Source organism: Pleurodeles waltl, chromosome 11 (assembly GCF_031143425.1).
Source record: "Pleurodeles waltl isolate 20211129_DDA chromosome 11, aPleWal1.hap1.20221129, whole genome shotgun sequence".
In the NCBI taxonomy this organism is placed as follows: domain Eukaryota; kingdom Metazoa; phylum Chordata; class Amphibia; order Caudata; family Salamandridae; genus Pleurodeles; species Pleurodeles waltl.
In genome coordinates this window covers 335,675,109-335,690,419 of record NC_090450.1, presented here as the reverse complement: position 1 = coordinate 335,690,419, position 15,311 = coordinate 335,675,109, and the positions used below count along the sequence as shown (strand labels likewise).

Genomic DNA, 15,311 nt, shown 5'->3' with positions numbered 1-15,311 from the left:
GCCCACTGTAACAGTCAGGACTAATCTCGTGATGGAGGTGCTTCAGTCTGGGGCTTCCACTTCGGATCCTCAATTCCTGTTCAATGAAGCCCTCACTTATGTCCTTCTGGGTACTTGGTCCAGATCCAGCACAGGGGCTCCTGTGAACAGGATAATCACCCGCCGCCAATGTCCTGCCCCAAATGATCCTAAATTCCTGTCCCAACACCTCATGCCTGAAAGTCTTGTGATTCAGGCTTCCTCTTCTTCTGGCACATTCCCCTCCGCTCCCCCGTATAGGGAATCAAAGAGACTGGACCAACTTGGGAAGAAGATGTTTTCGTCCTCCAGTCTAGAGTTGCAGTCAGTGAACACCGCATGCCTTTTGGACTGCTCTACCCACTCTTTGTGAGATGTGGTCGCGTAATTCATGCCATGTATTCCGGAGGAGGCCCGGGCTACCATCTCTCAAGCTGTTGCTGATGAGAGAGACGCAGCAAAGTTCACTATTTGCTGTGGGCTGGACACGACTGACTCTCCTGATAGATCAGTGGCGTCGACAGTGGCTTTGAGGCGCTATGCCTGGTTGAGGACATCTGTTTTTTTGGGGGCTGTCCAACAGACCCTTATGGACATGCTCTTTGATGGCACCCATCTCGTTGGAGACAAGGCGGACTTGGCGCTTGAGAGGTTCAAGGAGTCTTGGGCTACGGATCAATCCCTTGGCCTTTCGAATGCCCCTTGCCCCCAACAGTCCTCCTTTTGCCTCTTTTGTTGCCACAGAAGGGGCTCCCTGTCACATCCCTTTCCCAGCCACCATGCCACCCACACTATTCAGCCCCTGCATGGCCGGGAACACGGAAACCCACAGGCATGTGGGACAGGGAACTAGAGGTCTGCCCAGTCCACCGCTGCGCCTGCTGCAGTCTCCAAGACTTCCTAGTTCATTCCCCAAACTCAGACCAATTGGAGGTAGGATTTGCCATCACTTGCCCCACTCGGAATCTACCACAACAAAGAGGAGGGTTATGCAGATCGTCCAAAGAGGCTACTCCCTCCACTTCAAGACTGCCCCTCCGGCCATGCCTCCATCATACGGCCGCTTTCCGGAGGATCATCTGACACTTCTCCGCGAGGAAGTCATGGCTCTCTTGGCCAAGGGAGCCATAGAGAGGGTCCCTGCACCAGAAGTAGGTTGTGGTTGTTATTCCCGCTACGTTCTGGTGCCCAAAAAGGACAAGGGCTTACATCTTAGTCTAGACCTTCGGGCCCTCAATCTCTTCCTCAAGAAGGAGAAGTTCAAAATGCTCACTCTGGCTCAGGTCCTGTCTGCCTTGGACCCAGGAGACTAGATGGTATAGCACTGGACTTGCAGGACGCTTACTGCTATATACCTGTCTTGCCTGCCCACAGACACTACTTGCGGTTAGTGGTAGGTCACGAGCAATTTCAATTTACCGTGCTCCTCTTCAGCCTTACCATCGCCCCTCTGGTTTTCACGAAAGTGATGTCAGTGGTTGCAGCTCATCTGCGCAGGTTAGGGGTTTCAGTCTTCCCCTATCTCGACGGCTGGCTGTTGAAGAAGGTCATGCCCCAGAGAGTCATCCCTCATCTTCAGACTACAGCAAACCTTCTGCACACACTGGATTCACTATAAACATGCTGAAGTCACACCTTACTCCATCTCAGATGCTCCCTTTCATCGGAGCTGTTCTTGACACAGTGCAGTTTTGGGCCTATTCTCCCAAAAAGCGATTCCAGGATATTCAGACTGATTCCGATGTTTCATGCTCTATCCTGGGTTTTGGTGAGAACGACTGCATACTTCTGGTGGCACATGGCAGATGGCATATGCAGACTCTGCAGTGGGACTTGAAGTTCCACATGGGAGAGGCGGAGATCAGAGGTGTCTGGTCTACGGCGGAGTCTGGACTCCACATTAATCTTCTGGAGCTCCAGAAGGTCAGGCTGGCATTGAAAGAATTCCTTCCCTCTCTCAAAGGGAAAGCGATGCAGGTGGTCACAGACAACACTACCACCATGTGGTACTGCAGCAAACAGGGCGAAGTCGGGTCCTAGACCCTTTGTCAAGAAGCTCTGGATGTGGCTTGCGCATCAGGGAATTACCCTGGTGATTCAACATCTGGCTGGCTCTCTAAACGCCAGAACAGACAAACTGCTTTGATACATAGTCGATCATGAGTGGCGTCTCCATCCGGAGGTGGCGCAAGGTGTCTTTCAGCTGTGGGGAGATCCTTGGTTAGATCTGTTTATCTCCGCATAGAACATGCCATGTCAACTCTTTTGCACGTTGGAGTTTCCAAGGCGGCACTCGCTCAGTGACGCTTTTCGTCTCAAGTGGAACTTCCGTCTTTCTTACACCTTCCCGCCTATACCACTTCTGTCCAGAGATCTGAAGAAGATCAAGAATGACTGAGCCCAAGTAATCCTTGTGGCTCCGGAAGGGGCACGGAGAGCCTGGCCACAGTCTTCCAGTCAGACTCCCCTTCGGGAGGATCTTCTATTGCAGCAACAGGGGCGGTCCTCCACCCGAACCTGTTCAATCTTTACTTTAATGCGGGGAGATTGAGCGGCGGCAGTTGACAGCTTTTGACCTTCCGTCCGAAGTCTGTGACTTTATCTTGGCAGCCAGGCCACCAAAACGGTGTACGCCTGTCGGCATAAATTTGTGACATGGTGTACCAAGGAGTCTGTTGATCTGCTCTCTGCTCGTTTCTCTGAGAATCTTTTGTTCATGCTTTCTTTAGCCCAGTAGGGCTCCTCTTTGGGCACCCTGTAAGGTTACTTATCAGCTATCTCAGCCTTTCTTAGCTTGCCAGACCAACCTTCCCTTTTCAAATCTCCTATTGTTGGTAGATTCCTTAAGGGACTCACCGATTTGTTACCTCCCATTCTGTTTATTATGCCCAAGTGGGACCTCAATCTGGTCCTCCCTTACTTGATGTGTGCCCCTTTTGAGCCGTTACACAATCGCCCCTTGCGGCTCCTTACTCTCAAAACTGCATTTCTTGTTGCCATCACCTCTGCTTGCAGAGTGAGTGAGCTTCAAGCTTTCTTCTAAACCCCCATTTTTGTCTGTTCACCCTGAGAAAGTGGTGTTTCGTACGAGGGCCTCCTTCCTTACCAAGGTTGTTACTCCTTTTCATGTAGGCCAATCCATCATTTTGCCTACTTTTTACGCACCCCCACATCCTTCTCATGAGGAGGAGAGGCACCACCGTCTGAATCCAAAAAGAGCGTTGGCGTTCTTCCTCAATCGTACTAAAGATTTCCAGGTGGATGATCAACTCTTTGTTGGGTATGTGGGTGCGAAGAAAGGGAAGGCGGTGCAGAAGCATACCATCTCACATTAGGTACTACTTTGCATCAAATTGTGCTCAGCTTTGGGAAAGAAACAACCCCCTGAGGTCCTGCATACTCACTCCACAATAACAACTGCTGCTTCAACAGCATTAGAACGCGGAGTTCCTGGCCTGGATATCTGCCAGGTAGCAACGTGGGCATCCGTACACACTGCCTGGACAATCAGGTCCCCAGAGACGGGTACTTTAGTTGTTCGGTCCTGCAGGACTTTTTAGTATGTTCTTGGTTGGCAGCCCACCACCGTGGATGAAATTGCTTGGGTATCTATTCTAAGGTAAGGAATCTGCAACTAGAAGTCTCTATCAAATGAACAAGTTACTTTCCTTCGGTAACGATTTATCTGGTAGAGACATTCTAGTTGCAGATTCCTTACCCACTCACCCCTCCTCCCCGCTTGCGAACTGATTTCTAAGGATAGGGCTTCCCTTCATTCTAGTTGCAGATTCCTTACCAACTCACCCATCCTCCCCACTTGCGAACTGATTTCTAAGGATAGGGCTTCCCTTGTCAGGGCCTTAGCTCTGGCGCACCATTTTCAGTGTTATCCATGGCTCTGCACTTGGGGTGGAAAATTGCGAAAGGAAAATGACATCACTGCGCTGAGGCGGCACCTATGTACGACCCTGTGGCTATAAGTATCCTATCAGTAGTAAGGTGGTGCTGCGTAATTGAGAAGCAGGTACCTTAAATCTGTTTTGCTTGTGTGCAGTACATGTCAAGGTGGACCCAGGCTTTTGTATTTATTAAAAACTCACAACCAAATTAAAATGTTTTGCCAATTTAATGTTCAGGCCTTAAGTATTAGAGGGAAATATCTAGCTCTGTGTTTGTTTGTTTTTAATACTTTGTATTTTGACAATTAATTATTGCTATAGACCAGTGGTTCCCAATCTGTGGTCCGTGGACCCCCTGGGGGTCCGTGACACATTCCCATGGGGTCCGCAGGCCTGGGTTTGAGCCTCTGTACAGGAATACGTGCATGCTTTTATATTTAAGACTTTATTTGTGTAGCAGTTTTCAAAGCACTGCACAGTTCCCTGTACAACCGTCAGCTTTCAGGCAATAATAAAAGCGTCAAGATAACTCTGGTGATTAATGTATCTGCTGGAGAGAGATAGTTTTGTCTAGTAGCAGTTTTGACTCATCTAAGGTAGCACAGATGGTTAATACGGTAGCTGCAATGAATGTGTATAATGCAAAGAAAAGTATTTTATGTGCATATTACAGTGGGTTAACCTCTTTTGTCTATGAAACTCTTTTGTTACTGTGCAACTCATAAGTTAGAACCCTAATTTAGCACAGTGCTATGAACTGCCATCAAAGAGCTGCATGCAAACAGCATGGCACAAATTGCAAAGTTCCCCCGTCCCCAGTCTTTAATTAGCCTTATGCTGCTTTAAAAAAAAAAAAATTAAAAAAAGGTTTGCTTGCGTTAAAATATATTCTTATTAACAAAGGCAGCGCCAACCACTGTGTTATGTTCTGGATCACAAGATTGTGCTTTGCCAGACCACGCACTCTTAAAAGATGCTACCAGTGTGGATGACGTGAATCCTACACCTTGTAGTCCCCTGTAAAGTGCTCAGAGACCCTACAGTGGTATGAGAGGTGCTATAAAACAAATGAATTACATGTGACAGAGAGGCTGTAGACATATGAGAGACCCTTCTGATTTTATTTCCTTTCCCCACCACATATTTATGTGAAAAAGCTTTCTCAGATCTTATGTACCTAAAAAACAAAAACGGAAATTGCTTGGGAAATTTAGAATCTGACCTGGAGAGGCAGCTTTCCTAAATAAAACCAAACATTGAAAAGTTAGTCGCCAAGATGCAGCGCCAACCTTCCCATTTACAGCGCCAACCTTCCCATTAAAATTGTTAGATTTTTGCATATTTTTTCAATATAAAATAATTATATCTTTAGTAATTTGAGTATTTGTTTGGTGCGTACTTGTTTGTGTATTTTTTGGTGAATTACTGTTTTAATGTTTAAAATTTCAATTATACAAATTGCTTGGGGGTCCCTGGCTTCCAGTAGTGTTTCAGTGGGGGTGTTCAGGAATCAAAAGGTTGGGAACCACCGTTATAAACTGTACTGTGTCTTCTGCATGGTTTCATTTTTATTGTACTTAGCTGCTGATTAATTACAGCTACCATTTAAAGGTGGTAAATCTGTCGGAAAGTCCTTTGTTATTTTATTATGAGTTAATTAAGATAGTGGTGACGATTCTTTTAACAGATGAAGCTAAGAATAGGAGGAGGAGGACAGTCCCCCTAGAAAGGCATGTTGTGCAAGAGAGGCATTGTTGACATGAATTTTATAGCATTAACTATATCGGTTTTCTGGTGTTCAGGAGCAGGGTTATTGGCATGTAGTGGGGGGATTAATGGGACATGGGCGTGCTGCTGGCGCATCATTTATCACTAGTATCTCGAAGTCACCTTACCTACATGTTGGAGTAGATATACTTTTTAGATTTGTTTTTGTGTTTCGTTATATTTTTAGGCATCTTGGTTTGCCAGGCAGGCTGCATCTTAGAAAAGCTAAACCAGTACCTAGAGGAGAGAGATTTCATCATGCCACTTGACCTTGGAGCAAAAGGCAGCTGCCATATTGGGGGTAATGTGGCAACCAATGCAGGCGGCGTGCGTCTTCTGAGGTACGGCTCTCTACGTGGCACCGTTCTGGGGCTGGAAGTGGTAAGAGAAGATGCAACTCTTAAGATTTTCCTTGCCATTCTATATTTTTTTTCATTGACTCAATTTTAGTTTACTTTAATCCACAGATGCCTCTGTTGAAACATCCAGAAGAACGATTAAATAGCAGAGATCACTACCGCCTGGCTACTTTTATCTTCTTAATCTTATTTCCGACCTTTGAAACTGGTAACCACAGAGCCTTTGTCTCCACAGTTGGGTTGCACTGTGTCCTCATATACTAATATATATATATATATATATACTAATATATATATATATAATGGAGTCCAGGATTTCAGCTAACTACATACGTAGTATGTAGTGTTAAAATAGATTAATTTACTTTTTTTTTGGTGGGGGGAATATATATATATATATATGTGTGTATATATATATATATATATATATATATATATATATATATCGCATCACACTTAGAAGCATTCAGACGCCTTTCTGTCCATTAGAGGTGGTGTGAGTTCCTTCGGCTGGGCTGACGCCGTAAATTCTATGTCAGGACATAGGCTCAGATTATGCTTCTCTTTCCATGCTTTATTTTTAACAGCAGCCAATGAAAGTCATGGAAAAACAAAAACTACAAATCCCAACACTTGTAATGTCAGTGATGACCATAGAGGAGGAAGCCTATAAATTGTTGCCTCACACCCAGCCACTCCTCTTTCTTTGCTGCTTCGCAGCCAGTTAAGTCGTTTTTCCCTTCTCTACTGATAAATTGTATGTACTTTTAATTGTGTTTGGGAGCGGTATTCCCTCCCTTTAAAGCGTCCGTTTGGATCGCTTTACTATTTGTGGAGTGGGAGCAGGGGAGCGAGGACTCGCGCGTTTGCGCAATCCTCTTACAGCCGGTGTTGTATTTATTTATTTTATTATATATATTTTATGGCGCGCGCTCGGCCTGAGCGCGTTATCCGGAGCCGTGCAGCCCTTCTGCACGTTCCACTCCGGAGCTTCATTTTGAAGTATTCGCTAGTTGTTTATTCGCCCCCGGGAGGCCACATATCGCGCTCTTCAGCGAGTTGTTTGCTTTGCCCCGCGGGGCTGCTGACTGAGCCCAGAGGCTTCCTGAGCCGGGCCGAGTTGATTTTTATCTTCTGCCCCAGGAGGCCACATATTTACAGGTTTTCACTCGCACTCTGCAGCTAGCTGTTTGTTTTGCTCCCGGGGGGCCTGCTAACTACTCGAGCCCCAGGCTTCCTGAGCTGGGCCGAGTTGATTTTTATCTTCTGCCCCAGGAGGCCACATAATTACAGGTTTCACTCGTGCTCTGCAGCGAGTTGTTTGCTTTGCCCCAGGGGGCCTGCTAACTACTCTGGGCCGAGTTGATTGTTATCTTTGCCCCACGGGGTCTCTGACTGTAAGCTCTGGCTGGAGCTCAACATAATTAACTTTTAAGCCCTTTTGGGCAATTTCTTGTTCTTTTGAACAGTATCAACTAAAAAAAGGCTCTGCCTCTGTTATTTTACCTCAGTTTCACCGGCTCAGCTCCCCACCTACACCCCAGTGCTTGTACACGGGGGTTGAAATAAATTATTATTCAGGCTGGGCCTGTTTGCAAGAATATATTAAACTCCTCACAGGGCAGCTCCCTCCACACTCTAATTGATGTATGCTTCTGCCCTGCTTTCTCCAATTGTTATTTCTGCTCCTTTGGAGCCCTTCTGCTGTTTCAACAATATGGCTGGCTACGAAGACCAAGCCGTGGATTTGTATTATCTGGTTGAACCGGCTGGTTCTTTTGACCAAGGTTGGTATATGCTCTCGTCAAGTGCGTCACTCGATTAATCAGGCTTTAGCTCAAGCCATGCAACTCATCAAATACCACATTTTGAGTTTTGGGGATCAGGGCTGGGTAGCCCCATCTGGCGCCCAACCCATTGGGGAATCTTCCCTTTCAACGAGCATGCAGGCTTCTAAGCTGAATACTAACCTGCATGCTGCGGACTTTGAAACCCTTATAAGAAATATGGCCAGGGAGCATGACTGTAATGCGGGATCACAAAAGACCTCCAAGGCTACCAAGACCCCCGTATTAGATCCTACTCTGCCTGGCGCGGATGCCAGGATAACATTTTGACAGTTTCCGGTCCTTTAAGATTTTAGAGTTGGCCTTTCAGGCCAAGGAGTCGGGTGAGCCTATCAACCCGGACATTCTAGTAGGTTGGGCTCAGAGAGCTTTTGCTTCTTGGGCAATGCCTTTTGCGCCATATCTTCTGAACGCCGCTTTTTGGTGTTGATGAAGCCAGTCCCCATGGGCAGACCTCGCTACATTTATCCAAAGGTCTTCAATCTTTCTCTCAGGAGTCGGGAGGCACAGGTGGACTTGAATGTAAGTTCAGATGTACTGTTGGGGGGCAAAACGCAGAGTTTTGCTAGATACTTGGCGTCTGATTTCTTTGGATGCGTGGGTCTTAGAGACCGCGTGGGGGTTCAGGCTAGAAATTTACGAGTCCCCGTCTCAACAGGGCCTTCCCAGGCCAATATATTTTTCCCCTCAAGAACAAGAAATTTCAGTTCTAGTAAGAAGGGCGCCATTGTCAGGGTTCTTCGTCACCCTTCAGGTGTTGTCAGTCCAGTGTTGCTAGTGGACAAGATAGGTGGCGGTTCCAGTCTGGTGCTATACTTAAAAGACTTCAACAGTTTTTTGCTATATCGTCATTTCAAATGGAGGGCATCCATTCACTGAGGGATGTTCGCCAAGAGGGAGACTGGTTGGCCCGCCTAGATCTAAAGGACACTTATCTGACCATTCTTATTTTTCCTCCTCTTCGGAGATTTCTCCAGTTCCATTGAGAGACCGAGTATTTTGAATACAAAGTTCCCCCCTTTGGTCTGTCTTCCGCCCCCTGGTGTTTCTCAAAGGTAATGAGTCCGGTCGTGGAGTTCCTTCGCTCCCATGGGATCCAGTTTATAATTTATCTAGACGACATTCTGATCATGGCACAGGATCGAGACCTTCTGCTGTCTCATCTGGAATGCTCAGTGTTTTCTATTTCAGAGTCTGGGCTTTATTATCAATGCCCAGAAATCCATTCTGGTCCCATCTCAAGGGGTAGTTTTTTCTGGTTTTTCCAGTTAGACTCGATACAGTCTCTATTGATTCTTTCCCCCGGGAAGATTAATTCGGTCAAGAGAGAGTTGAGGTCTCTATTACCCAAACAGACTATCATTGAGGGGGATTGCCCGCCTGGTGGGCCTGCTTTCTTCTTCAATTCAGGCGATATTTCCGGGTCCTTTACATTACCGAGCCCTTCAACGCTTGAAGATACCTCATCTTCAGAAAGATCTGTTATGCGGATCAGTTTTTCCTCTCAGGAGTCTCGTGCAGAGATGAATTGGTGGTTAGGGCATATGGAAGCCTGGAAGGGCAGAGCCATTCTGTTCTCTCCCAGATGTAGTGATAGAGTCCGACACCAGTCGTTGCGGCTGGGGAGCCCGGTGCGGATCAGTGTCCACGGGGGGCAGATGGTCCAGCACGTAGTTGTACCTACACATCAATTGTTGGTAACTCCTAGCCGGCTCATTCGCTATCAGGATCTCTCTCCCGCCAGGGCGAACTGTTGTGTTCCACTTCGCATGGACAATATCTCGGCGGTGAGATGTGTCAGCAAGTTGGGGGAACTCGTTCTCGCATCTTAGCGGAGATAGCCAAGGGGTTTTGGCATTTTTGCCTTCACCACAGGATTTCAGTCGTTGCGGAATACCTTCCTGGGACCAGCAATTGGATGGCAGTCTGGTACTCTCGACTCCAGAGAGGCTTCATCGATTGGAGGTTACATTTCGGAATCTTCAGAGTTATTTCTGCTCTGTGAGGTCCTCCTTTTTCAATAGACCTTTTTGCGTCTCGCCTTAACCGGCAAATCAAACGTTTTTCAGTTGGAGACCAGGTCCGGAAGCATCGTAGTCGGATGCCTTTTCTTCAGAACTGGTCTCAGGAACGGAGCTAAATTTTTTCCCCTTTCATCATGTTTCCCAGGGTTTTGGCTCAGATCAGACGGCAGCAAGCAGACTTGGTCCTGGTGACTACTCTTTGGAGTTCGCAGGCATGGATCCCGTTGGCAATGGAGTTGAGTTGCAATCTTCCGCTCCTTCTTCCCTTTCGGGAGATTCTTCTCCAGGACCCTCTGGGTCTTTTACATCCATTAATCTTGTTGGGTCAACTATCCCTGATGGCTTGGCGTCTTTCAGGGAAAGATAGAGCATCCCAGGACGTTCGCAAGAGGCTTCCGAATTATTTGCAGGTTCATGTCCTCCAGCACTCACAAGGGTTACACTTCGACTTGGAAGTGATGGAGTGCTTGGTGTAGTTCTAGGAGTGCGGATCCTTCTTCAGCAGATTGCTGTCTGGTCCTTCATTTCCGATCCTCTTTAGCGGCATCAGGTCTAGCTTATCGCTCTATCAATAATTATCAGTCGGCTATTTCGGCAGGGCATTTTCCCAGTGGAGGGTTCCCATTGGGGAATCTCCTTTGTTTGTAAGCTAATGAGGGGTATCAGATTGGCCAATCCCCCCCGTCATCGTTTTTCTTCCCTTTGGGATGTGACTATTGTCCTTCGTTTTTTAGAATTTTGGTCTTCTAATAGTTTTTTGTCTAGGAAACAGCTGTCAGCTAAACATAACAACATAGTGAGTTTAATTTCCTGTAAGAGGGAGAGTGTTTTCCCCGGAAGGGGTTTCATTTTCTATTTTTCGCGTAGAACTAAATGCAATTTGAAGAAAGTGTCTTATCCCTGTTTTGTGGACAACCCCAAACTATGTGTGGTGCAGTGCCTTAGAGCTTACGAGGTGAGTACAGAAGAGTTTCGTTCTGATATGGGGGTCAATTACTCATTTCTTTAGTTAAGACTTATCATCCTGTTTCTTCAGCCACCCTCGCAAGATGGATGCGATGGTTGCTGAATGAAGCAGGCATTGATATTTCTAGATTTGGTGCTCATTCTTCCAGAGGAGCCATGGCTCCAAAGTCTTTGGCTTTGGGTTCTTGTTTAGAGGACATTTTAAGGACAGCAGACTGGTCTTCGACTTTTAAAACCTTCTATTGTAAACCTATTGTGTATATTGCATCAGTGGTGGTGAATCAGCTTTGAACAAGCATAATCTGAGCCTCCGGTCCTGACAGAATAAAAAAAATTCTGGCATTCGCGTTAAGAATTTTTCAATTCTATTAAGGACTCGGAGGCGAGGATTATCCCGCCACACTGTTGTATATGTTTTATTGTGGTGCATATTATTTCTTGAAGTTCATGTACAAATTACTGTATTTCAGTGCTAACCCACCCTGTTTAGTAGTAGATATAAGTATCACTTTATGGTATTCTGTTTTTATGGCCTGAATTTTCCTTTTTTTCCTAGGAAATGACGAGAAGTAGTTTCGGCCCATTCTGGTATCGTTCAAATTCCAGTCAAGTTGGCTTCCAGTTCTTCTGTTTTTTCAGGACTTCGTTTTCAAGTTTCTAGTTAAGACTTTGACTTATCTGTTGCGAGTTTGGACAAAGAAAGAGGAGTGGCTGGGTGTGAGGCAACACTTTATAGGCTTCCTCCTCTATGGTCATCACGTGACATTACAAGTGTTGGGATTTGTAGTTTTTCCATGACTTTCATTGGCTGCTGTTAAAAATAAAGCATGGAAAGAGAAGCATAATCCTCGCCTCCGTGTCCTTAATAGAATTGAAAAATTCTTAACGCGAATGCTAGAATTTTTTTTACTTCCCATTTCTTTCCCTTCACCAAAATGAAGAAAAACACTTGAAACGCACTCTCGGTGGTATTGTAACCAACGTTTTTTTCCGTCTAACGACCTTTATCACAGGAACATTCTTGGTTCCACGTTCACCAGTTTATAAATATGCAAGCTGCCCTTTTCCATTCAGTTAGACAACGACATTTTCTCTCTCTTTGATCCCCGTTTTTGATTTTAATAGATCTCCCCTGTGTCATTTACTGACAAAAAAAGTGAAAAGAAAGAAACCAATTGTGTAACAAATCTAATCTTGTGTGAGCGCTTAACATTGGATTTCATACGGATTTTAAGCTCGAAGCGCTGGCTATATTTAACTTATTGGAACGTTCTTCAATCGGGCAGTTCCATCAATCACAGTTGTTCCTTTGCCGTGCATTCTGGGTCTCGAAGTTTCAATTAAATTAATCTTTCTTCCACAGTTTGTGTGAGATTTCAATGTCAGTTTCACTCTGTACGCAGTTTGTTACTGATTTATCTGACATGTCATGTAGACAAATTCTTGGCACCACTGGTAAAGGACTTTCTAAAGGACTCAAGTAACTATAACTCTCGCCCTGCAATGCACAGTTTCCTCATCAATAATGTAATATGTGGAGGAATTACCTTTGCCACGCATCGCTCATTACTCCACATATTACATCATTGATGACACTTTCTGTGGCATCATTGTTGGTATTACTGTAACATTTCCAATAAAATTATTGATGAGAAATCTTTATATTGTGAGGGCGCAAGTTACAGTTACTTTAGGGCGTGAGTTATAGTTACTTGAGTTAACATAACTATAACTTCTGAATTTCTATGTTTTTGTGTGAGGAAATTCAGAACTTAACTATAACGTCCCTGTAATCTTTGTTTTCTCCAGTGGGGGGAAAAAAAAAAAATATATATATATATATATCATTTTTTTTATTTTTTATTTTAGAATATTTTAATAACCTGTTTTTAATAAAAAAAAAAAACTTTATTCAAAAAAATAATTTAAATTGAATATTTATATAACTTTTAATAATTTTTAATATATAGCAATTAGGTATAAACCTTTTACTTTAATTGGGAACTTCATTTATAAATATGCCTTTAAAAACATTTTTTTTAATGTATTTAAAGTCATTAAATATTTAATTCAGAATTAAGTTGAAAGTCTGCAGCATTTTTAAAAATGTTGTTCGTCACTTAAAATAAATATTTGAAATTGATCTACATTTCTTTTTATTTATCTTAAAAATATTTTAACTACTTTTTTAACTATAAACTTTTTTGCTTTTTCCTGTGCTTTATTAAAAGGAGGTTTGAACTCAATACAAAAATGGTAAGAAGTAGGGAAAAATACATTTCGTAGTGTCAGAAAATGAAGCTATAAATCAATCATTGAACCTGAAATTTAATTACATGCGGTTAATTCATTACATTCAAACCAAAAATAAGAATAGCCTCTAAATTATACAAAACAAACATTATACGTACATTAGATTATAAACAAACAAAAAATAAATTCCATAAAACATGTAGTCAATCAATCCTCTCCTCATTATTTCCAAACGGTGTGGTTATCACCAATATTTTTGTCCTAAATCCACAGCAAAGAGATGGTTGCAACATCTAACACATCTTTATATCCTCTTTACTTTCATCCATATTTAAAGAAAGATGTGTCCAATAATCCTTATAAGGCATGTATAACTTCCTGGCAACCTCTCTTACATACAAAAGGTCGACGCATTTCGGCCCACATAAGTACGGGCCTCATCATGACTAGCGGAGAGAAAGGTAACTGTATTCAGTTGTTTTTAGTCATACTTGACCGAAAACATCTATTTCTTCCTTCATTTCTGCCAAGCATTACGTCATGGGTCTGCTTGAACGCATCAATATGTTAAGCGTTTCTTGCCTGCACGGAAAACCACGCCGTTCTAGTCTGAGTTCAAAGCTTCACTTGAGTGGTCTTCCTGTGTATCGAAGTAAGTTTCTGATTCTGTGGCGTTCTGCGTGTTACAATATTGGTGATAACCACACTGTTTGGAAATGTATGTATGATGTATGTATAATGTTTGTTTTGTGTAACTCAGAGGCTATTCCTATTTTTGATTTGAATGCAATGAATTAACCTCATGTAATTAAATTGCAGGTTCAATGATTGATTTATAGTTTCATTTTCTGACACAAAAAAGTGTATTTTTCCCTACTTCTTTTCATTTTTGTATTGAGTTCAAACTTTACCCAGGTATAGTGCAGGTAATTGGGTAGATCCCTTTTTTTTTTGGCTATTTATTAAAAGGAGGTGTCAGCGTGGTTAGGCGCCAGGCAAGATGGCCGCATATTTGAGCTTCTCCGTAGCGGCGCCTTAAGGGCCTGTTAAAATCCATCTCATCAATCCAGACCAGAGGCGGGGGAAAGAATAGTCGGGGGTCCCCTGAGGCCACAAACCAGGAGAAACGAGACACAACAGATGGCGATACTGGGCCGGGAAGACTGAGCAACGTGCGGCTGGGAGAAATAAAAAATGGCAGGCGGAAACAACACACAAGGCCGGGAACGGAGCCTCTGAGTTGCATGGTCCCCCCGATAAGGAGCACCATTAGAGAAAGCCAAGTGGGCACTGGAGGGGGTGTCCTAGATGTAGGAGGGGTCAGAAGCGGTGGGACACGGCCCGATGCCTCCGCATGGCAGGTGCAACTGCGGCACACACAAAGAAGCGCTGTAGGGCACAGAGAGCACCAAGGGAGCAGGACGAGCAGGCGAACTGGAGTCACACCCCTGGTGGGCCTGAGTAATCAAAGCGACCGGTGGGTGACGGAAGCAGAGGGGAGACCAACGGAGAGAGAGAACTGTGAGATAAGTCGCCCAACCTGAGGGCTGCCGAGAGGGAACGTAGAGACGCACGAATGTTACAGAGGCACGATAGCCCTCCGTGAGAATAGGAGACGCCCATGGGGATGAAGCTCGTGACACCAGCGACAGTAGGGACAGGAATGCGCCCCTATGAATGGAAGGACCTGCAGTGAAGAAAGACAGTGATCCCAACAGTAAGCACCCCATTGGAGACAACCTGAGACCCGGGGGCAGAAACTAGACCACTGTGTACAATCGCACTGGGCCAGGGGCATCAGGAGAAGCCGTGGCAGGGCCGAGAGGTGGCTTGAAAGAAGGGAGGCAGAGTCAGCACTCTGGGGGGCCTTGGGGGACCTGACCTATGTCGACCAGCGAAGCAAGTCACTGCAAAGGGACCAAGGGAGCACCCCAGCAAGGTGCCTGACAAAATGGAGCACAAACGAGGGCCACAAACAACACAAACAAATAGTTTGGACAAGTACACAGTCCAGCTGGTGACAGGTGGATCGGTGCGGAAGGCACCAGATCCTGTGGGGGGAAGCCCAGGGAGTGGGGACCCTTCGCTACGGGAAATTATGGATGCCATACAAGCGCTAAGGAACAACATCGAGTTGAAAATCGATGCAGTGACACTGGATGTTAACTTATTGCGCGC

At 44.9% G+C, this 15,311-nt stretch overlaps 1 protein-coding gene across 3 annotated transcripts in view; it reads left to right on the top strand.

Annotated features, from left to right (window-relative positions):
• D2HGDH (D-2-hydroxyglutarate dehydrogenase) overlaps positions 1–15,311 on the top strand; it is a 914,182-nt gene that overhangs the window by 457,444 nt on the left and 441,427 nt on the right. For all 3 annotated transcript variants that reach the window (XM_069213619.1, XM_069213618.1, XM_069213620.1), the window contains one exon: positions 5,872–6,065. In XM_069213619.1, coding sequence (XP_069069720.1) covers positions 5,872–6,065 — 194 coding nt within the window. The remainder of the gene's footprint in view (positions 1–5,871; positions 6,066–15,311) is intronic.